The 22235-nt window shown below is 39.0% G+C and overlaps 1 protein-coding gene, 1 non-coding gene and 1 pseudogene across 2 annotated transcripts; 1 reads left to right on the forward strand and 2 right to left on the reverse strand.

Annotated features, from left to right (window-relative positions):
- Positions 1-3681: 3681 nt before the first annotated feature.
- LOC104750451 (uncharacterized) lies at positions 3682-6655 on the reverse strand. Its single transcript, XM_010472243.3, has 7 exons — positions 6243-6655; positions 5923-6051; positions 5629-5829; positions 4857-4953; positions 4448-4551; positions 4287-4338; positions 3682-4081 (listed from the first exon to the last, which is right to left on the reverse strand). The coding sequence occupies exons 1-7, from the start codon at positions 6476-6478 to the stop codon at positions 3830-3832; spliced, it is 1071 nt and encodes a 356-aa protein (XP_010470545.2). The 5' UTR covers positions 6479-6655; the 3' UTR covers positions 3682-3829.
- Positions 6656-10029: 3374 nt separating this feature from the next.
- LOC147925570 (uncharacterized) lies at positions 10030-11263 on the forward strand (annotated as a pseudogene).
- A 2192-nt stretch (positions 11264-13455) lies between these two features.
- Positions 13456-13562, reverse strand: LOC147925571 (small nucleolar RNA R71). The gene has a single exon (XR_015585540.1). It is a non-coding gene; the product is annotated as a small nucleolar RNA R71 (small nucleolar RNA).
- Positions 13563-22235: the final 8673 nt, after the last annotated feature.

The following is a 22235-nucleotide window of genomic DNA, read 5'->3' on the forward strand; positions in this document are numbered from 1 at the left end:
AGACATGTCACCATATGAGCGTAAGATAATTTGAAGATTGTGAACCTGGGAAAGAGAAGCTTTACAGCTAAAAAGACTATCATCAGCGAAGAGAAGGTGGTGGATAGATGGCCCAAAATGAGAGAATTGAATGTCTTGAATTGATCTGACCGTCGCAGCTCTGTTCATCAAGTGGGTGAGACCTTCGATACAAAGAACGAAGAGGAAGGGGGAAATAGGGTCACCCTGTCTCAAACCTCTCTGAGGAGATATCAGACCATATGATTGATCATTTAGCAAAGCAGAGTAGGTAACTGTAGAAACACAAAACATTATCCATTGGACCCATTTATGATGGAAACCTAATGCCAATAACAACCCCTGTAGATAATTTCATTCTAGCCTATCAAAGGCTTTAGACATGTCAGATTTGATGGCCAAATACTCAGAAGAAATTAAAGGATGCGTTCTCAAGGCATGAACCATTTCATGAGCAATTGATATGTTATCAAAAATTAAGCGCTTGGACACAAAGACTGACTAAGTCGGTGGTCTTGACCAATCCTGACAGAAGGGGTTGTAGCCTTTAAGCTATACTCTTGGAAATAATCTTATAAAGAACTGAACATAGGCTAATTAGTCTAAGGTCTGACATTATAGTGGGATTCCTGACTTTAGGAATGAGACAGAGCTGGGTGTAATTCCATTCAGATGGAAAGGAACCATAGTTAAAAAAACTCTGAACTTCCTCTGTAACCTGAGGACCTATGATGTCCCAATATTTTTGATAGAACAAACCAGTCATTCCGTCAGCTCCCGGAGCCTTAGTAGTATTGATTGAGAATACCGCCTTTTTGATCTCTGCAGCAGTCACTTTACTGATTAAGAAATCATTCATCTGATCTGAAACTTTCGGCTGTAAGTCATGGAACAACCAATCAAAATTTCATGGAGTAGATGATTGAAATAGATCCTTGAAGTAATTGACAACAACCTCTCCTTTAGAAGCCTCTGATTTTTGAATGTTGCCATTGCCATCCATCAAGGCATGGATTCTGTTCCTTGATCTATTTGCTTGAACAGAAGCATCGAAAAATTTGGTGTTACAGTCTCCTTCCTGTAACCATTTCTCCCTACTCTGTTGGCTCCAATAGGTCTCTTCTTCTTGGTAAGCTAATAGCAATTGATGCTTAAGTCCATGGACATGGCAAAGGGAAGGAAAAGAAGAAGATTGTTCTTGTTCTAAGGCTATTTGAAGCTGATTGATCTTATCCAAAGAGTTGAATTGGTTCTCCTTTTTCCAGTTACTTAGAGTTTTTTTCCTACAACGGCGAATCTTATCCGAAACTGAAGAAAGAGGAGAGGAGTAGTTGTTGAACCAAGCTGAGCAAATTGCTTCTCGGACTAGAGGTTTATTTAAAAGTCTTTTATCAAATCTGAAGTTCCCTCTGTAAGGATTGTTTGAGGAGACAAACTTGACAAGAACAAGTCTATGATCTGAACCTCTTTTTTTCTAAAGATTTCTGATTGGAAGCTGGAAATAAATGAAACCACTTTTTATTTCCAAAACATATATCTAATTTGCTTTGGATCCACAAGTCATTTCTCCCACCCCCCCCCCCCCCCTCCCATGTGAAGCTATTACCATAAGAAGGTAATTCAGTCATGTCACAAGTTCTAAGAATGCCCGAAAAGGGTAAAAAGGATGCTTCACTTCGTCGTGGTCCTCCTTGTTTCTCTCCATTGTTCAAAATTTCATTAAAGTCGCCTATCATACACTAACTTTCTGTTCGTGTTATTCCAATCCGCATTAGCTTTTCCCAGACTAATGATCTAGAGGTGAACAAAGGGTCCCCATATACACATGAGACAAAAAAATCTAGAGAATTAGACTTAACGTGGAGGTCTAGAAGATGTTTATCCACAAAGAGAAAAGTGATATCAACACTGCTTTTCCAAAGTAAAGCCAAACCTCCACTCTTGCCTATCGGATTAATATTAAACACCCTATCATAGCCTAACCATTCTTGTATATCTATCAACACATTACTGCTATTCATAGTCTCCAATAGAAACAAAATCTCAGGGAAATGTTCTTTACGCATTTCCCTGAGACGAGGAATTGTCAAGTCCTGAGACCGTCCGAGGCCTTGACAATTCTAGCTCAAAAGGTTCATTTGGGACCATCTTTTGGTTGATGAGCTTAGGTACTTTATGAACATGAGTTTCTTCGCCTGAACCTTTCCTTTTACCCAACAAATTTATTCCTGAATCTAACGAGAACTTTGAATGAATTGGAGGGTGGAAGATAGGAGTACCTATTTTGTTTCTTGCAGGCTTTAAGGACTTTTTCCTGTAGGTAGAGTTTGCCTTTGTTGTTCCAGACGTACTTGCTTCAGAATTAAGGATATCATAGACATATGATGATTCCAATCGAATTTCATAAAGGTTTTCTGGTTCTGGAATTAGTCCTTGAAGAGGTTGGAGAATGAACCTCAGGAAAGGAAGGAACTTATGTTCCATGAGAAATCTGACCGTGCATAGCAAATTGGATACCAAACCAAATTATACAGAACAACGGAGTAAACAGGTGAAAAACGAAGAAAAAAAGTTTGTTTTTTCCGGCGAAGATATTTTTTGGATGGATAAGAGACACTAATTCACAAAGAGTTTTCTAAGCCCAAAAGAGGGATACTTTTTTTTAGTGAAAGAACTATTTTACGAAATGTCGAATTATTTACTGTTTCTATATTCGAGATATTTTTTAGATTTCGAATGCAAATTGAAAATAAGAAGAAAAAACTAAGTATAAACTTTTAAGAAAAATATTTATAATATATTTGACTAAATTTTAATCCAAATAAAATACTGAAACCATACGAAACATAACATATTAGATTACATTTTATTTAAGAGATTATTATACAAAAACCAGATTATCCAAACCGATATTATATGAAAAGGTTAAATGAATTTTTGGTTTCAGTTTATATTCTATTTTTAATAAACTGTTACTAATTTCATCAATTGATTTACTTTTCTTTGATTTTGGATTTATCTTGTATGTAGAACCTCTATAAATTAATACTCGGTAAATTAATAATCTCTATAAATTAATAAATTTCTCCGGTCCCAAATTGGGACTAGTGGAATTTTGGACACTATTCGATAAAATAATAAATTATTAACCTTTTTAAAAATCTCATGTAAAAATATAGTCCATCAATATCATAAATTAATAATCAAATAAACTAGTATATATATATATATATCAAAGAAAATCTAGTGAAATATGAATCTATTGTTGTTTGTTTGTTCTTGAATTTGCATTCTTGTTGGAAAGCATCTCTAATCTTTCTGACTGCATCAAAAACTTATGGTGTTGTCTTCTCAAATCGCATCCAAAAATTGAAGAAAATTCTTGATGCGATAATTGCTTCCTTACGTGTAACTGGTTCTAAAGGTACCGTCATATCTTCTTCAACTTCATCATCACCTTGAAAAAAAGGAGCAGCAGTTTCTTCTAAACTCTGAATTTCTGATAAAAATTTCTCTTCATAAATTAATATTTTATTAATTTATCGATAAATTAAAACCTTTATAAATTAATATAAATTAATAAAATTTCATAGTCCCGACCTTATTAATTTATAGAGGTTCTACTGTACTTTTAATCTCAGAAAAGAAAAAAACACTGATAAATGACCAAATCAGTGTTTCTGAATATAAATTTGTAGGTTATTAAGAGCTCCCAAAAGCACAAGTCTTGACACCAAAATAAAATAAAGAAAATATGAGGAAAAAGAGTCTGGGGCATTATGTTAAACAATTCCAAACAGGTTTTTTGTTCTCACTTCCGAAGAAAAGCGACAGTTGCCACACGCGATCCTACAGACCCACCAAACATGAACGTTGGGTATGTCCTAACGTGGCTGAGATACTCAAACGGAGGTTGTTCAATTCTGCTTGCAGCTTCAGAGCCAGAGAAAATCGCATTCGTCCCGTCGTTTCCATCTCCTCTACATAAGTTGGATTTTCTGATGTTGAAATTCTCCACTTCTTCCACCAGTTCGTCCTTTGTGTGGTTACACGATGTGATGACCTTGAACAGAAGCAGAAAGACTTCAGAGACGACATAGAAGCATTTTATTTAAGGTGTTATATAGCGAGCGGAACGGGAAACAAGAGTCTAAAATGCACATATCACATAATATCAAGATGCATCCGCACCTCTCCTAAGCGTTAAATAACTTATGTGCATTAAACGCTTATAACTAAATCTTGTTCAGGAGTCGAGATGTCCTTACCAATATTCCACCAGGAGCAATCAACTTGGACACTGAATCCCAATACATGACTCTGAAACAGACAGATGGGAGTGTCATTGGTAACAAATCTAATTGTGTGTGCTCAGTAACAGAAGAGAGTGTGGTAATTTACTATACAAGATAGCAATCTAAGGAGGTACCTTTTGACAGGGCCATCAGGATGCAAACCAATAGCATCTAAAGTTCCTTTGTCCATTACCAGCTTGAACTGCTGTTCCAATTTTGTGTCAAGGATATCATCAACCTAAGAGAGCAAACACGTTAGTTCCATAACTTAGAGCACCTATTTTATGTATCATGATGCTCATTACAGTGAACATAGGTAGTTTCATAGAGAAGATTTTTTTTCTTGTACTACTAGATGGTAATTGCATGAAACATACATATCCCATTGCTTGAGAAAGGTCAGTACCATTTTCAAGAAAGAAGAGATATACACAGGAAATACTGCATTGTTATGCTAACTATAGCATTTAGACTTTTACTGAGGAAGACTTCTTGTCTATGTTCTGCAACTATTTTCTTAGTTGAAGCTAAACAAAGTCATACCATGAAACGGATATTTGGAAAGCCATCACGCTGGGAAAGATGTTGAGCGAGTTCTACAGCCCCTTCACTATAATCTGTCCCGGTTAAATCAGAGAATCTGAGCCAGAAAAGTACAAGGATGGTGAGATTAATAATGTCAAAACAAGGGTAGAGTGTAAACATAAGATTTTGGTGCGAATTGTGCTGGTGTACAAACGTTATCTTTAACTAAAAAATATCAATGGTAAAGCTGAACTGCAGTATCACAATCAGGATAGTTTCGGATTCCATAATATTAACAAAACAAGCTCTAGGGTAAAAATGTCTTAAGTATACAGATACAGTAACATTTTTGTTTCACTGCTTAGGGTGACTTAAGCCTCTGAGAGAGGCTGACTTCTGACTCTCTATACTATCTTCTATGGAAGTTTTTCTTTATCGTGACAAAGAATGGTTGCTTTCCATGTAAAACAGCTTCAGAATCTAAAATGGTCAAAGTTTAATGTGGTCGTAGAGACTCATATTACCAAAGGCTACCATCTAGGGATCCTCTATAAAGAAGAAAGTCAATAGAAGATCTAGGCAGCAGATAAAACTAGTACACTAAGACATTCTGATAACTTGTATATTATAAAATGCTACATGAATCTAAAAAATTCTCAGACTTTTCACCTAGTGGTAATCGGGCTTATGTAATATAACAAATGACATAGTACCCATAAAGTTTCTTCGATTTAACAAAACATAGTTAACCATTTAAATCCAAAGCATAAAAAAATGTTGAGAAACTCACCCCTCCTTAGCAAGTTGATGAAGGAGCAATCCATTTCCAGTACCAAGATCAAGCACATTCCAACTAGACAAATACTTATCAGCCTGATCATTCACCTCTGATGTAACATCATTGTCAGAAACAGACATATTTCGTTGAGAAATCCCAATACACAAGTCTTTAGTCCAAGAAGTAACAATCTCCATCACATCATCTCCAAACCTAAACTTACCAAAAGAAAATCATAAAATCTTAAATCACTTCCACCTAGCTATATAGATAACAAAGATCTACAAACAGAGATCTGAAATATACCAAACTTCACCAGCATGACCATGCTCCCTAAAATTTGTCAGCTCATCCGAATACGCTGCGTCCCAATAGCTTTGAAGACCAAGCATTGATTGACCACCTCCATCAGCATCTGGCTCCTCCTTATCAGAACTATACACACACCACACAATTTTCAAATCAACAACAGATTCGAGTTTTAAACAAGCGCCTCGTAAAACCCAAAGATCTACTAAATAATCAAAAATCCCCAAATTTTCTCAAATCCAATCCAAAAACTGTACCCCGATTCTTCCCATTTTAGCAGATACAATGATCTCGAGAGAGAGAGAGAGAGAGGAAACCTGTAATCTGAAGAGACACGGAAGTTAGCGGAAGAGAGAGCCTCGGCGGCATCGGCGTGACGCTGATCGTCGTCGAGAGTGCTTCCGTACTCGCTTTTAATCGACCACGAATCCGCCGCGATAGATCGATCGTCGTCGGAAGCCAAACTATCCGTCGTCGTCAACGCCGCGGCAGGTCTCGCTTGTTGTTGAGGAGTCGTCTCAGGTTCTTCCGGTAGCAATCTGATTCCCGCCATGAGAGAGATTCAACGCCACAAGAGAAAAGGATACTACGGTTCCTTTTTTTCTTTTGACGCAGGCGAAGAGATGAAACAAACCAAACCCCTACTTGGTGGAATCCTCTCTCACTATATAATTTACATCATAACAATTTGTTTTTTTTTTTTAATTAAACAATATTCTCTATGTTTCGTAAAAATGTTATTTCAACACAATTCATGCAAATTAAGAAAACATAAAACTATACGTATTTATCTTTATTTAATAAATGATTAATAATTTAAATTTAGTGAAAATAAGCTTTGGGTTAAGGAGTAAACTAAGAAATTTAGTGTAAAAAACACATTGAAATTGTTGAGTGACACTCTTTGTGAAACAATGAAAAATCTCTAGAATAACAATATTTGTGAAACAATGAAAAATCTCTAGAATAATTTGTGAAACAGACAGAGTACATAGTAATTTTTTATTTAATATATAGTGTTATAATATTGAATGTTTTGTTATAAACATAGGTTTTAGGGAAACCGTTCTCTATTGTTATTGATCTATTCCATATGATACAACATATATATAGGATACAATATTAGAGTTTACACCAATACTAATGGGTCATATAATGAGCATCCACATAATATATAATATTATTTATAATATGATTGATTTTTTTTTTTACTTCTTTTTGTTGATACTTGACTACTTGTAACATCCGTGTACCGAGAAATAATGAAATATTGGGGTTTATATCAGAAATTGGGTGGAATCGATTTTATATCGGTTTAGATAAATTCTGGTTTAATTTAACTAAACGAAGGAACCCTAGATTTTTCTAACTCAAGCCTCTCAACTTTGAGAAAAAATAGAGTTTGTTTGTGGAGAAAAGGTGTGAGGAAGGGCAGGTTCGATTTTGGTGTGTAAAGCAAAGGAGACAAAACTGTCAGGTTTTGGGGGAAAGAGATTTCGGCATAGCAAATCGTACCTAAAAATAAAATTTTTTAATGGAGTTATAGATAAACCTTTTATCTAGATGCTCGCTTTTACGAATTTGGATTTGAGTTAATAATCGATAAGTTACTTGCAGTTTCGTGCGGTGCTTCGTCTTAGATGGGAATTGAGACCAGCGGGGATTGTAAGTGCGATGGAGGGATTCGAAAGTTAACGGTTGATTTTAGTTTTATAGTTTCATCTTTGAGAATGTTCTTTTTTATGTTTCTCTCCAGTTTGCTTCAAGGTTGTGTTTGTCTGTGTAACTTATTGTAGGACATTTCTGGACTGTTTCAAACGCAAGGAGAGTCTTTCCTGGTTGCATTTTTTGTTTGAATCACCTTGATAAGGTGAGTGAGGGACCATTTCTCTAAGTGATTGGGTTGTAAGACTAGTTTTGTGTGATGATGTGTAGGTGTGGTGAATGTGTTATTGGATGTTCTATTTAATGACTGGTTTGTTATGTTTTATTTGTGGTTGTACTCTTGATTTGCTTGTGTGTATAACTCGTAGATAGGAGGATCGCCTCAATGGGTATTTATGGTAATACTCATGCATCTCATTGTGTTTGTGGTGCAGGTAATGCATGTGTAGTGTAGAATCATGACGATGAAGAGGAGGATGATCTAGGGTCTTAGTTTTGTGTTGTTGGTTTTGATATTTCTTTTGTTGGAACCTGGTTTAGTAGCATGCTAGTTTGTTGGATAGAATGGCTAAATATAATATTGTATGGTTGATATTCTGGAGATGGTTATTGTTATATGTTCCGTTGTGCATGTTATTGGTGATTGCTAGTATGGTGTTTGTTTTATGGTTTGAGTTGTAATTAAATATTATGGAATATTTAATCATATTATTATTATATTTTTTATAAATAAAAACACGGGTCGAATTGTTTCAATACTTAAAAGATATATATATAGTTATGAAAATAAGCCTAGTGAATATAAGAGAATTGAGCATACTAAGCGAGGTGTATTCAAAATAGAATTTTGGAGGATTTTGGAGGATTTATGAATTTTTGGATTTTAGGAGATTTTCAGTGAGTTTTTAAGGTAGTTTGGTGGATTTGTTATTATTTTCCATTTTTGAAAAAAAAAAATTGTGATTTGATGAGATTTGGTGAGACTTTAATGGGTTTTTAAGAAGATTCTCAAGTCCATAAACGAGAATATAACATAACAAAAAGATTTTTGGCAATTTGATCTGAATAGCATAAACTCAAAGATTTAAATTGAAAGGTACAAACAAATTGTGTTCAGGCAATTTGATTGACTCCATCCACTAGGAGCCGCAATAACAACTTGTGTTCAGGCTCAGACCATTGTTTATATTGACCTTTAGCTTTCACATCTTCTATATCTCCCATTGTAGCTTGGAAACTAAAGTCATACAAAATAAACAAAAAAAATTTGTAAGCAACCATTAACTACGTACAAACGTTAATTACAAAGTGGTGAATGAATTTGGTCACGTTACTCTGTTTTCTCACACCAAAACAGAGCAACACTCCACCGTGAATGAATTTGGTCACAATCACTATTACTTCTGTAAACGAGAGAGAAGAAGAGATATATAAGATAGAGGAGGAAAGCCCAGAATTTGTTTTTATAGCAAAATCATAATTTGTTTTTTTTTAAACCAATCCTACAAAACCATTCTCCAAGGTGTGATTTTCAAAATAGGATTTCCCTTTACAAAAATGTATCCAAAGTCTCTCACAATCACTATTATGTTTTTCTAAAAAAAAAGAATTTGATTTTGAATAACAGTGGATTTGTTATGATTTTTGCAAATTGTTAATTGAATAACAGTGGATTGTGAGTGATTTTGAATGATTTTTAACAAATGTCATATTCAATAACAATGGATTTGAGATGTGATTTTAAAATCACTAGTTGAATAACAGTGGATTTTAAAAAAAATCACAAATCCTCCAAAATCCTGTTTTGAATACACCCTCATAAGAGTTGTTGCCTAATAGAATTAAAAAAAAATATATGCCTCATTTATATGAAAAACATGACTCATTTATATGAAAACAGTATATAACTAGACTAATGACTTAGAGAGACCAAAAACTTGCTTAATAGAATTAAGAAAAAAACAGCTAAAAATAGGTAAATTATGCACCATTTATATCAAAGATTCTTTGATAATCAAATTTGGGATCATTTTTATATAAATGTCAAATTGAACTAATACATCATATTTAATCATTGGGTTGCTGCAATATTTACCCATGTACTAATTTCATTCTCAACTTTTCTACGCAAACTTTTTGGCTCTGAATAAAACTACATAAACTCATGGTTTTATCCTAATTCACACACCTCTAATCGATTTCAATAATAACGTCTCTTAAACCCGATTTAACCACAAATCCACGTTTTGCCCAATCACGATTAGTTTAACGGGTTAAACATCATGACCCGACAACTAACAATGTCGTTCTTCTCATCTTCTTCTTCCTTATACAAAACTGAAATCAACTTAGGGCTCTTGATTCAAAATTGGGGATTTGGAGATTTCTGGGTTTTTTCGGTTTTGGGGATCTAAATTCATAGAATCAATCCTGATTTTAATGTCAATCTCAGAGCTTGCGCTTGTTTATTATCAGAGCAATAATGATGATCCCGATTTTGAAGTTCCAGAGAGTAATGTCGATGTTGAAGGTGATGGGGATGGTGAAGGTGATGGGGATAGTGAAGGAGGCGACGATAGTGACAATTAGAGTGCGAATGAGGGAGACAACGAAAATGGTGCGAATGAGGGAGACAACGACAATGAGAGTGCGAATGAGGGAGACGACGAACTAGATAATGAAGGAGACGAAGATCAACACGACGACGCCAACGGTATCTGAAGATGAACCTGAAGAAGACAGAGATGAAAGGTATGACTTGGAGGTAGAAGAAGTTGTAGCAAATTGGTTTGATGAGGGTATGATTCGTCTCGATTCAATCCTAGATACTTCTAATGAGGATGAGGATCCTGTGAATACTAGAGATAGGGAAATTAGATTGGGAACAAATGATAGGTTCGATATTGGAAGAACTTTTTCAGTAGTTTTGAGTTCAAAGAGGAAGTGTTACATTATGCATTGAAGAATAGAGCAAATCTTGGACAAAGTAGGTGGGAGAAGGATAAAATTGAGTTTAGGTGTGCTGGGAAGAAGAAAAATGGGAAGTGTTGCTGGAAATTCTACTGCCCATACGATAGTTGTAAGCAACTGTGGGTTGTGAAGACTAAATGTATAGATCATACATGTACTCCTAATAGAAAATGCAAGTTGCTTAAAAAGCCAGAAATTGCAAGTTTGTTTATGGACAAATTGAGGATGAATCCTAATTATATGCTTCTTGACATCCAAAGGCATATCAAGGAGCAATGGAAAATATCGAGTACAATTGGACAATGTCATACCGGAAGACTTCAAGCGCTCAAGTGGTTGAAAGATGAATATGCACAACATTTTGCTCACCTCCGAGGATATGTTGCTGAAATTAGAAGATCAAATCCGGTTTCAACTGCCATTGTTGACACCATTACTGATGGTAGTGGGAATCACATGTTCAACCGGATTTATGTGTGTATGGGAGCAATGAAGAATGCATTTTACTTTTGTAGGCCACTCGTAGGGATAGATGGAACAATTTTTGAAGCAGGCGGTTAAAGGATGCATTTTCACTGCCATTGCTCATGATTCAAATAACCAGATTTATCCAATATCTTGGGCAACAGTTCAATCAAAAAATGTAGACAATTGGCAATGGTTTCTGAATCAGCTAAAGGTTGACTTGAATCTAAAAGATTGATAACTCTCTAATTTACATGTTTTTAGCATTCTTTTTTGTCCATATTTTGCATTGTTCATACCTCTAACTTAGCATTTTTAGGTCATTTACTGTAGGAATTCACTTTTAGAGCATTTAGGGTGTTGCATTTCTGCATTTGCATATTTTGGATGAAAACAGGTGCTAAAGAGCCAAAAATGGGGAAAAACAAGGACAACTCGAGCATGTACCCGAAGGAGCCATCGAGCTGCAAGAACAAGTCCGAACCCCAACACGATCGAGGAGGATCCAAGAGCATGAAGAGCAACCCGAAGATCCACCCGAGGAGTAACCCGACTTCACCCTCGTGTACCCCATCGAGTAGATCATCGGGCAGGTCTGGGAAGCTAGGTCAAATGGGTTTCCATATATAAACCCCCTCTTCCCCTAGCTTGCAAAGGAGCACGCCGCAGACCCTCAAACCAGAGAGCGAGAGCTCCTGTGAGAGGACTGGGCGACTCAACATTTTTCTTCTTGTTTTGCATTTTTATTTTGTAGTTTTCTTAGATTTCTATCCTTTACTTTCTCTACTCTACTCTATCTTTTAATACAATGTCATTTTCATTCATTTTGATTGCTTTGTTATTCGCTTCTATGTCCGAGTAGTGTAGTAAAGTTTCTAGGGATGGGATAGATGATTTTGTGTTCTTGATCGGTTAGGATGCTTTAGTTGATTGTAAATGATTGATAGATTTCCTTCTAGATTGGTGCTCTTAATGCTGTCATCAGACCGAAAGGTTGAGATTAGATCTAGGGCGTTTACAAATGCGACAGGCCGAAAGGAGTAGATAAAATGCTTGATTTAGCCAATGCTAGAGGTTTACTTAACTCTGAGTAACAAAATTAGATGAGTTTAAGTCTACTGACAATAATGAATCGTTCTTAATGCCTGCTTGTTCATATTGCTAGTGCAACAGTGTGGTTATGTGTTCAAGGTTGATTGTTTCTAGTGCAAAAGTGTGGTGACAAGGTCTTAGAGGTTCATTGTCTAGGAAATAATTGCTTGAGGCATGTAAGGCATCCGTAATGGTCTAGAACACTTAGGATTCGATTACCACCATCCTTAGGAACTTTCGTATTTTATTTATTTGCATTTCTTTCACTTACTCGACTACTTACCCGATCAGGTACACGATAACCTGTATCGAGTAATACCTCGAGCTGTTCATATCTCACTTGCATACTCGATCACCCCACTCGATCCTGTTTCGATTGTTTGCATCGAGTGCTTAGATCGTGTGGTTTACTTGTTTATATTCTTTTACTTTGTTTATTTTAGGAATCGTTAGAACCAAAACCCTAATTGCTTGGCTTGACTTGCATTGTTCTGATCATATCCTTCCTGCTAGCAATACACAACCATTTGGATTGATAACCCTTCGTACTACAACTGCATAGGGGATTGATACCCTGGGTGAAAACCTGTCTATCAATTTGGCGTCGTTGTCATTTGGTTGTTTTACTTTTGCTACGTTTCGGATTTCAGCGCTTGCTAGATCAAGTTCGTTTGTTTATATTTGGTTTGGATACTGACTTGTTTGCTTTCACATTGTTTGTTTTGAATCTCAGGTACAACCCGAGCACCCACCCGACCCTTCACTCGATCACCTGGATCGAATTGATCCTCGTGTACACACTCGGACACATACATGTGCATGCAAACACGATCCAGAGGTAGCCAGAACCTGAGTCTTTTCATCGACAACATTGACAGACCTCGGCTACTCAGACAACAACAAGTTCAACAAGAACCATCAATCATTGAGGAGACGATGAATAATCAGAACGGTCCACCAGCTCCTCAAGCAAGGACCAATATAGGAGCAGGAGATGCTCCATCTACTCACACTCAAAGGAATGGCATTGTGCCACCAGCTGTGCAGAACAATAATTTTGAGATCAAGAGTAGTCTCATCCAAATGATACAGAGCAATAAGTTTTATGGATTGCCAATGGAGGACCCATTGGATCATCTAGATGAATTTGATAGGCTCTGTAGCCTCATTAAGATCAATGGAGTCAGTGAAGATGGATTCAAGCTCCGGCTTTTCCCATTCTCTTTGGGAGACAAAGCACAAATCTGGGAGAAATCGCTCCCTAAGGAGTCCATCACCACTTGGGAAGCGTGCAAGAAGGCATTTCTGGCCAAATTCTTCCCTAACTCCAGAACCGCAAGGCTGCGAAATGATATTTTCGGCTTTGTTCAGAGGAACAACGAAACGTTCAGTGAAGATTGGGAATGTTTCAAGGGATACACTACTCGATGTCCACATCACGGCTTCAGTAATGCTTCATTGCTGAGCACACTTTATCGAGGCATGGTCCCCGAGATACGGATGTTGCTGGACACCGCAAGCCATGGTAACTTCCTCAACACAGATGTTGATGAAGGTTGGGACCTAGTTGGGAACTTGGCTCAATCTGATGGCAACTACAATGAGGAATATGATCGCTCTGTGCGATCTACAGGAGAGGAAGATGCCAAGTACAAGAGGGACATGAAAGCCCTCAATGACAAGCTCGATCAGCTCCTCAACCAGCAGAAGCATGTTCATGCTATATCAAAGGAAGAGCAGTTTCAACAACAAGATGGAGAGACTATGCAACTAGAGGATGTTAACTACATCAACAACCAAGGAGGGTACAATAGAGGGTACAACAAATTCAAGCCTAATCCGAATCTGTCTTATCGGAACCCGAATGTTGCGAATCCTCAGGACCAAACTTACCCATCTGCAGTTCAAGGGAACCAGATCCAACATAAGCCTTTTGTCCAATACAACCAAGGTTATGCACCTAAGCAACAGTATTCAGAAACCTAAAACCAACCACCTGGATTCCAATAACACCAAGGTCCACCAAACCAATCACAAGAAGCTGAGTTACGCGGTCTCATTCAGCAAATGATTCAGAATCAGGCTACCGCTTCTATGGACATCGCGAAACGGTTCGCAGATGAAACTGACTATTTTTGTGGTGTGGTGGTTGAATGATGTATGGAATGATGACTTATGAATGAATGGATGTCAGGGTGTTTCAATTCCCCTTATGCAATTGTAGTATAAGAGGTGTTAATCCAATCTGAGTGTTTGTGAACAATCAAGATGTGCATATGAGTCTAAGTCAAGCCAGATGTAAAGGTTGTTTGTCACTAACAATCCTATGATAAAATGGAAAGTGCAGAAAGTAAAACTACAAGAACTAGGAAGTAAATGCAAATGGAACAGAGTGATTATGACAAACAGAAATAGAAACTATGGAAATGCAAGTATTGAACTAATGCAAGGTAAGTAATGAACAAGATACTAAATGAATGCAACATAAATGCAATGAGGGTGAGACAGGACAACCACAAATCATAAACACAAGTTCTGGGTTGGAACTCGAGCAAGCACTCGATCGAGTGCTGATCGAGTGCAGGGTCGAGCTGGACAAATACGCAAAACAGAGCAACACAAGAAAAACAGAGCAATACCAAAACGAATCAAACAACAATCAAACAACAGGATTTAAGCTAAGAAATCAATAAACAAGGAAGGTCTTGAGGAGAGATTCATGGGCTGGACTATGATTGAGGTCATCTAACTTGGTCAACAAATCTCAAACAACTTGAGCTAATCTCTAGACATATATTTCTAAGACATGTTTAATCCACTCTCATGGCAAGAAACAATCAAACTCATGCATCTCTAGACTTGTTCTCACAAAGTAAAGAATCTACACAAGCAGGCATTAAGCAATATGTCAAAAATCAAACAAGACTTCTAATCTCTTAGCAAGCCTAATGATAGTCTCTAGATCTAGCCTTATCTATGCTCCTTAGACATTGGTGTGATGCTAAGAGGCTTGAAATCAGATCCTACCCTCTCAGATATAGGATCAGCATTAAGAACATCTAGCCTAGAAGAGATCTACAACAATCAAGCTTGACCAAATCAAACAATCCACAAACACAGCCCAGCCTAACCCATCCTCAAGATCCTAAGCAACTACTCACAAGAACACATGATGAACACCAAAGTCATAAACCCAGAAAATGATGAAACTTGCATGATTAGATAGATAAAGCAAAGATCTACAATATTGAAGAAGGAATCAAACACGAATTCTTAATATCTTGAAAGTTATGGAACCAACAAAATCCAAGAATTCTTTGTTTTTCTCCTTTTAAAAGAAGTACAAGATCTAAAAAAAATAAAAGTGCAAAAGGAAGAATTCTAAAAAAGGTAAAAACTAGGTTTTAGACTCTCTAAAAAGCTGGACTCCTTTGGTGGCTGCAGGTACAAGCCCTTATATAGAAGATGTAGTGGAAGCCCTAAAAATGCTAAAAGACAAAATAGCCAGGCGGCTCGACCAACTTGACCTGGTGCTAGGTCGAGTGACCGGTCGAGTTGGCTCCTCTTGTGCTCCTCCCACTCGGTCGAGTCCCTCTCAGCACACGGTCGAGTGTCTGGTCGAGTGGGCAGTCGAGTTGGACTCCGGACCTTGGTTCTTCAGCCTTAGCTCTCTTGCTTTCTCCTCATGATTGGTTCACTTCTCCTCAGCATTGCTTCCATGCTCCTTAAGCTCCAAAATCACCTGTTTATGCATGAAAAGATGCAAATGCAATGCAACTAAACTCTAATGCAAGAACAGTCCTAAAGCTATGCAATAATGGTCAAAATGGATAGCAAAAGATGCAAAAGATGTGAATATATTAAGGGAAAACAGGGTAAAATATATGAACATCAGCAGAGATGAGCAACAAGATCGAATCAGGGTACGATGATCTCAATGCCAAGTACGAATCACTTAACACAAAGGTTCGATACCTGGAAGGCCATCACAACAACCAACCAGCCCCAAAGATCAACCAACTCCCAGGTAAAGCTGTTCAAAACCCCAAGGATTATGCAACTGCTCAAGCCATCTTCCTTGATGATGACTATGAGGACTACCTCACTGGGGACAGTGATGATCAAGATGGGGAGGAGGTGGAACACCCAATGCGAAATGAGGCCAAGTACTACTTATCCGAGTATAAACCCGAGTCTTCACCCGAAGACACTGATCAAGTTGATGATCGAGCACTGGTTCGAGAATCGCAAACCGAAGAACAACCCGAAGTGGAACCCGATGACCTACACGATGGTGTTGATCGGATGATGCATCAAGTAGATGTTGAAAAGATAGATCAGCCTCAACCACCTGCACTAGTAGAAGGGGAGTTAGAGGAAAGGTTCAATGCTGCACTTGACATCTAGCTGGAGGCGCTTGTAGAGCGAATGGCTAAGCGTAAAGCTCCACCACCTAAGTTTTTGCTCCCACACGAGCTTCAGCAGGAAGCTGCCAAGGAAGCAGCTCGATTGGAGGATGAGGTCAAGGAAGCTGTCAAGGAGATCGGTTTTGAAATTCTGAGAAGTGGAGTTTGCTTGGATCCTGAGCTGCAAATTGAGGAAAAACTTGAAGATCCTGGCTCTTTCACCTTGTCGTGTTCGATAGGACTTCGGATCTTCAAGAACTGTTTGTGCGACCTTGGAGCTTCAGTTAGCATTATGCCGCTTTCAGTTGACAACAAGTTAGGATTCACTGATTTTAAACCAAGTAAATTGTATTTGGTTCTGGCCAACAGAACAGTGAGGCATCCGATTGGTATCCTTGAGAACCTGCCTCTCAGGATTGGAAGATTGGAAGTGCCTGCCGACTTCATGGTCCTCAATATGGACAAGGAACCGGATGATCCGCTGATTCTAGGATGACCATTCTTGGCAACAGTTGGTGCTGTGATCGAGGTGAAGCAAGGCAAGATCAGAATAGAACATGGCGAGCCTTTCAAGATGGAGTTTGATGTGAATAAGGGGATTAAGAGGCCAACCATTGATGGTCAAGCTTTCTTTACAAATACCAAGCAAAGGAAGGTGCAACATCTTGAAGAGGTCAACACCACATTTGCCTTAGAACCTGGACAAGACCTGGAAAATCTGTTGAACCAGCCTACTGCAGTGGAGAGGATTCGAGAACCTCTTCCACATGGACCCCATGAAGAGTCAAGCTTAGTGACTTTGAACAAGCTCACTTGGGAGGAAGTCCCAAAGGTATCTTTTAATTTTAGCTTATTTGTTTTACTTACTTTTATTTACTTTTTCTCTTTTTGCAATTTATAAAAAAAAAAAAGGAAAATTAAAAAGAGAAAAATTGAGGAACCCGAGGGTCAACCCGACACCGTACTCGACGCGCCTGATCGTGTCCCTGCTCGGGTGGCGAGTGGAGTCCGAATCCCACAAGGAAGCCCACCAACCAAACCCTAGCCTATTTAAGGGGTTTCGACATTCTCTCCCCTTTCATCACCGATAAGTATCTCTCAACCCTAGAGTTTTTGCTTTCCAAAGTTTCTATTCTATTCTCTCTCAAACTCGAGCTTTATTCGATTTCTTGGGGACTAACCCTATTAACCTCGAGACTTAGCCTTTTTCTTCTCAAGGAATCAAACATGGAGCCAATCGCTAAAATCTACCAAAGGAAGGGAAGAAGATCAACCTCCGCCGCTGCTACAACCGGAGGTGATGCCATCAAAGTTCGAGAGTCTCAAGGAAGAGGAAACATTCCACATTTCCAACCGTTGGGTGGACGTTTAGCCTCCCCAACCTGATGCACAACCCGATCCTCCACCCGACCTGATTCTCGAGTAGGCCCCCGAGTTCACTCACCGAGTCCAATGGCGAGTGCTGTCTGCCGTTCTCCTCGACGTAGGGACCTGTCTACGTCCGAAAAGACCCTTACCGACCCTATAGAGGTCGATTCTGATGCCGGAGGAGAAGGGCAAGGGGAGATCCACACCTCTCGATCAAGGAGCAGAGCTGCGGTTGCAAGGGAGAAAAGAACGGCTTCAGAGAAGGCTGATAAGGTGGTTGAGAGAGAGGTTGAGGAAGAAGATCAACACGCTGAGGAGGAGGACCTAGAGAGAGAAGAGGAGCAGAGAGAGAGGACCTGCCAAGCCTCTCGGAGGCTAAACCAGAAGAAGGTGGATACTCCGGCAAGACTCTTCAAGTTTTTCCGGAAGATGAGCTTTGTTGGTACCCGCTACCCTCACCGAGAAACAATGAAGCAATTGGGCATCGCTAGAGACGTCGAGTACCTGTTCGATATGTGCCACCTGAGCCAATTGATGCGAGTCCACCTTGAAGCATATGAGGAGGAGACGGTCCACTTCCTTTCGACCTTGAAGCTGCACTATTTCGAGGACCACCCGACCCTACTACCCGATGGGGGGATCGGGTTCATCACCTTCTCCGTGAGGAACGGGTTCATCACCTTCTCCGTGAGGAACAAGGACTACCGACTCAGTTTCAAAGAGATGGAGAGGCTGTATAGCTTCAAATCTGGTAGTGGGGAAGGTATGGAGGTAGGCAAAGAGGAAATGAGGTCCATATGGTTGACAATAGGAGACAAGAACCCCTACAAGTCCACAAGCTCCAAATCCGCTCAAATAAGGAGCCCTGTCTTGAGGTATTTTCACAAGTCCCTTGCATGCACTCTTTTTGCTAGAAAAGAGACTGGGAATGTGAACGACCATGAGCTCCAGCTGTTAGATATTGCACTGTGTGGAGTTTTGGACAATACTAGGGATGGTACACCACTAGTTGGAGATGTTGCAGATACAAGCATGTTGTTTGTGTTACTCGATCAATTCCTCTACCTGAAATCGTGGGCCGTGAAAAGAAGAGAAGGAGGCGGAGAGATCTCCATTGGGGGACTAGTCACACCGATCCTAGTGGCATGCGATGTGCCCTTAAAGGGAATTGTTCATAAACCAAGATGGCTGGATGCGGACTACCTCGTGCTGGCGAGATTTTTGGCCCATGAGAGGCCTAATGACATGATGCTGTTCAAGTTTGTCCATCCAACCGCCGGAGCTGCTCAACTGGTTCTACCTAATGTCATATGCACCAAGGTTCGGTTGGGCGACAACATTGACTTCGCACCACCGTTGGAGGAGCTGTACAACCCGGAGGAGGAGTCCGAAGCTGAGAAGAGAGAGGAGACCGGGCAAAGACAGGGAGACAACTCGGAGGAGTTCGATTTTGAGGAGTATGTATGCTCTCAAAAGCAACTGGTTGGAGTGAGGGAAGCTCACAAGAGGATCGGCTGGCTGAAGAGGATGAACAAGTTCTTGGCGAAGAAAGTAAAAGATCTTACCGGTTCGGTGAAGACAATGGGAGGTCAAATCAAGGAGTTGCAAGATAAGGCAAGCTGTGCCTCAGCTCCTACCTCGGCATAAGCACCAACTTGGATGAGGAGAAGCGGACCGCTAGGAGTAACTCGAGGAATGCCACCTCCAGAACCTTACAGAGCATCATCATACGAGCCCCAAGCCGAGGAGAACATCACCCGACCTGAGGCATCGCGGAGAAACCATTATGATGCTTACCCGATGTCCAACCCGATGGGATACACGATGAACTATTCGATGCACCCATCGAGCACCCAATCGGGTGAGTACACAGGGATCTTCCCTCCACCTTACCAGATGCCATTCATGACGCCATACACGATGCACCCTGCGAGTGGATACACGGGTGATCATTCTGGACCTTTTCCGCCATTTCCGTCGTACTACCCGATGCCCTACCCGATGAACTACGCGATCCCACCCTCGATCAACACCTCGGATGCTGGTCCGAGCAAGTCGTCCATGCGCATTTCTAAGCTCTCTGACAAGCAAACACCGGCGCCTGCTGAAGCCGGAGATGACCCAGGCTACACGTTGGCGAGTATGGAGGCTGTTGCAACCTCCTTCTTCACCAACCCATGAGGTACCACTTTCATCCGATCTTTGTATATAACATTGCATTTAGTTTAATTCATTTTGTGTGATTCTTGGATTCTTTTTCAAACTTTTATTTACACAGGGACTGTGTAATTTAAGTTTGGGGGACAGTCCTAGAATGTATTTAACATTGTGTTTTATTTTCTTATTTTTATTATTTCAAATTTTTGCATGCTAGTTTTATTCATTTGAGTCTGCATTGCATCTATGTGCATTAAAAACCCAAAAAAAAAAAAAAAAATTGAAAAATTTTAAGAAAAAGAAAAGAAAAGAGTGTTCATGTAGTTGCATTTGCATATTAGGATTGAGTCTAGTTTGTTTCATATAGGATTGTCGCATATGCATCTTAGGGGACAATGATTAAAACCACCTTGTTTAAAATCAAACCTTAGGATTGAAGATATAGCACTTAGTCACAGTTCATTGTTGCTAGATCAGTCTTTGGAAAAAAATAAAAATTTTTTGCTTAGACCCTTTCTGTCGATTGAATGCTTCCTCCACTTGCTTGAACATTAGAACATCTCTATATTATTGGATTTAATTTGAACTTTAATTGTCTTGCTTATGGAATTTGAATACTTGCTCATGGTAACTCCAAACTCGGTTAGCACTCCACTTTTTACCAATCTTTTCGTTTAACCCGATTCGTTTGTCCTACCCATGAACCCAAACCTTTCTTTCAAACCTTGTTGTGAATTTTTGAGTGAGGCCTCTTTCATTGTGCTATAGGTTGTGAAACCTTGAGAGTATTGAGAACGACAAAGAACTGCCTCTTGATTTAGCTAAGTTAGAATTTGAACTAGCTAATAGATTCGGTTTTGAAGGTTAGGTGGTTAGAATGTTTATTTGGGGTTGGGTTGTGGAATAAAAAAAAGGAAGAAGAAAAAGTCCCTAAGGTTAGAATCAATTAGCTCTAAGTCTCTAAGTAAACAAAAAAAAAAGAAAGAAGACTTCTTGCTATAGTCTCCTAGAAAGAAAGAGAAGAATATATCTACATTAGGAGTTTAGCAAAGAAAAGAAAAAAAAAGAAAGAGAGAGAGCTAGGAGTTTAAAGTTTAAAAGTCTAAACCTTAGGGAGTAAAAAAAGAGAGTTAAAATCAAGGATGTAGGTAGTTTAAATTCTAGGGGATTTAAATAAATAAAAAAAAATGAAAATGAGAGTGAATGAGAAAAGGGTAGATCATCAAGAGTTAAGCTTTGTATGCCCAAATTGTTCTCAGTCTTAGATAGTTTTCACAACTGTCTAGCATTCCATCTTTTGAGAGAAAACCACCCAAAGAATTTGTTTGAAACCATCATACTAAAAAGCCTTACCTTTGAAACCGATTGAGCTTGATTCACCTTCCATTTGCAAGAATTCGCCAAACACTTAATTGAATGTGAAAGAGATGTTCCTTATCTTTAGTTGGAGGTTGAGCTAGATCGATGCATGGTAATAAGCATAGAAAAATATTTGTAAGTATGTTGATAGATCTTAGCACCATTAAATTATCTTTAAGGACTATAACTTGAATCTTTCGGTTAGCATCTTAAGGCTATGAGTCCCCACTTTCAAACCGTACCCTCTTACTTCCTTGCTAGAGGACTAGCAAGATTTAAGTTTGGGGGTCTGATAACTCTCTAATTTACATGTTTTTAGCATCTTTTTTTGTCCATATTTTGCATTGTTCATACCTCTAACTTAGCATTTTTAGGTCATTTACTGTAGGAATTCACTTTTAGAGCATTTACGGTATTGCATTTCTGCATTTGCATATTTTGGATGAAAACAGGTGCTAAAGAGCCAAAAATGGGGGAAACCAAGGACAACTCGAGCATGTACCCGAAGGAGCCATCGAGCTGCAAGAACAAGTCCGAACCCCAACACGATCGAAGAGGATCCAAGAGCATGAAGAGAAACCCGAAGATCCACCCGAGGAGTAACCCAACTTCACCCTCGTGTATCCCATCGAGTAGATCATCGGGCAGGTCTGGGAAGCTAGGTCAAATGGGTTTCCATATATAAACCCCCTCTTCCCCTAGCTTGCAAAGGAGCAAGCCGCAGACCCTCAAACCAGAGAGCGAGAGCTCCTGTGAGAGGAATGAGCGACTCAAGATTTTTCTTCTTGTTTTGCATTTTTATTTTGTAGTTTTCTTAGATTTCTATCC

Source organism: Camelina sativa, chromosome 16, assembly GCF_030686135.1.
Source record: "Camelina sativa cultivar CO46 ecotype springtype chromosome 16, ASM3068613v1".
NCBI lineage: Eukaryota > Viridiplantae > Streptophyta > Magnoliopsida > Brassicales > Brassicaceae > Camelina > Camelina sativa.

What these genes read in the sequence shown, in the direction of transcription:
- LOC104750451 (XM_010472243.3), bottom strand. Translation starts at nt 6,478, where the DNA reads ATGGCGGGAATCAGATTGCTACCGGAAGAACCTGAGACGACTCCTCAA. An exon ending in CGTGTCTCTTCAGATTACAG is followed by an intron (nt 6,052 to 6,242) that starts GTTTCCTCTCTC and finishes GTGTGTGTATAG; the next exon opens with TTCTGATAAGGAGGAGCCAG. An exon ending in TTCCAAATATCCGTTTCATG is followed by an intron (nt 4,552 to 4,856) that starts GTATGACTTTGT and finishes TTGCTCTCTTAG; the next exon opens with GTTGATGATATCCTTGACAC.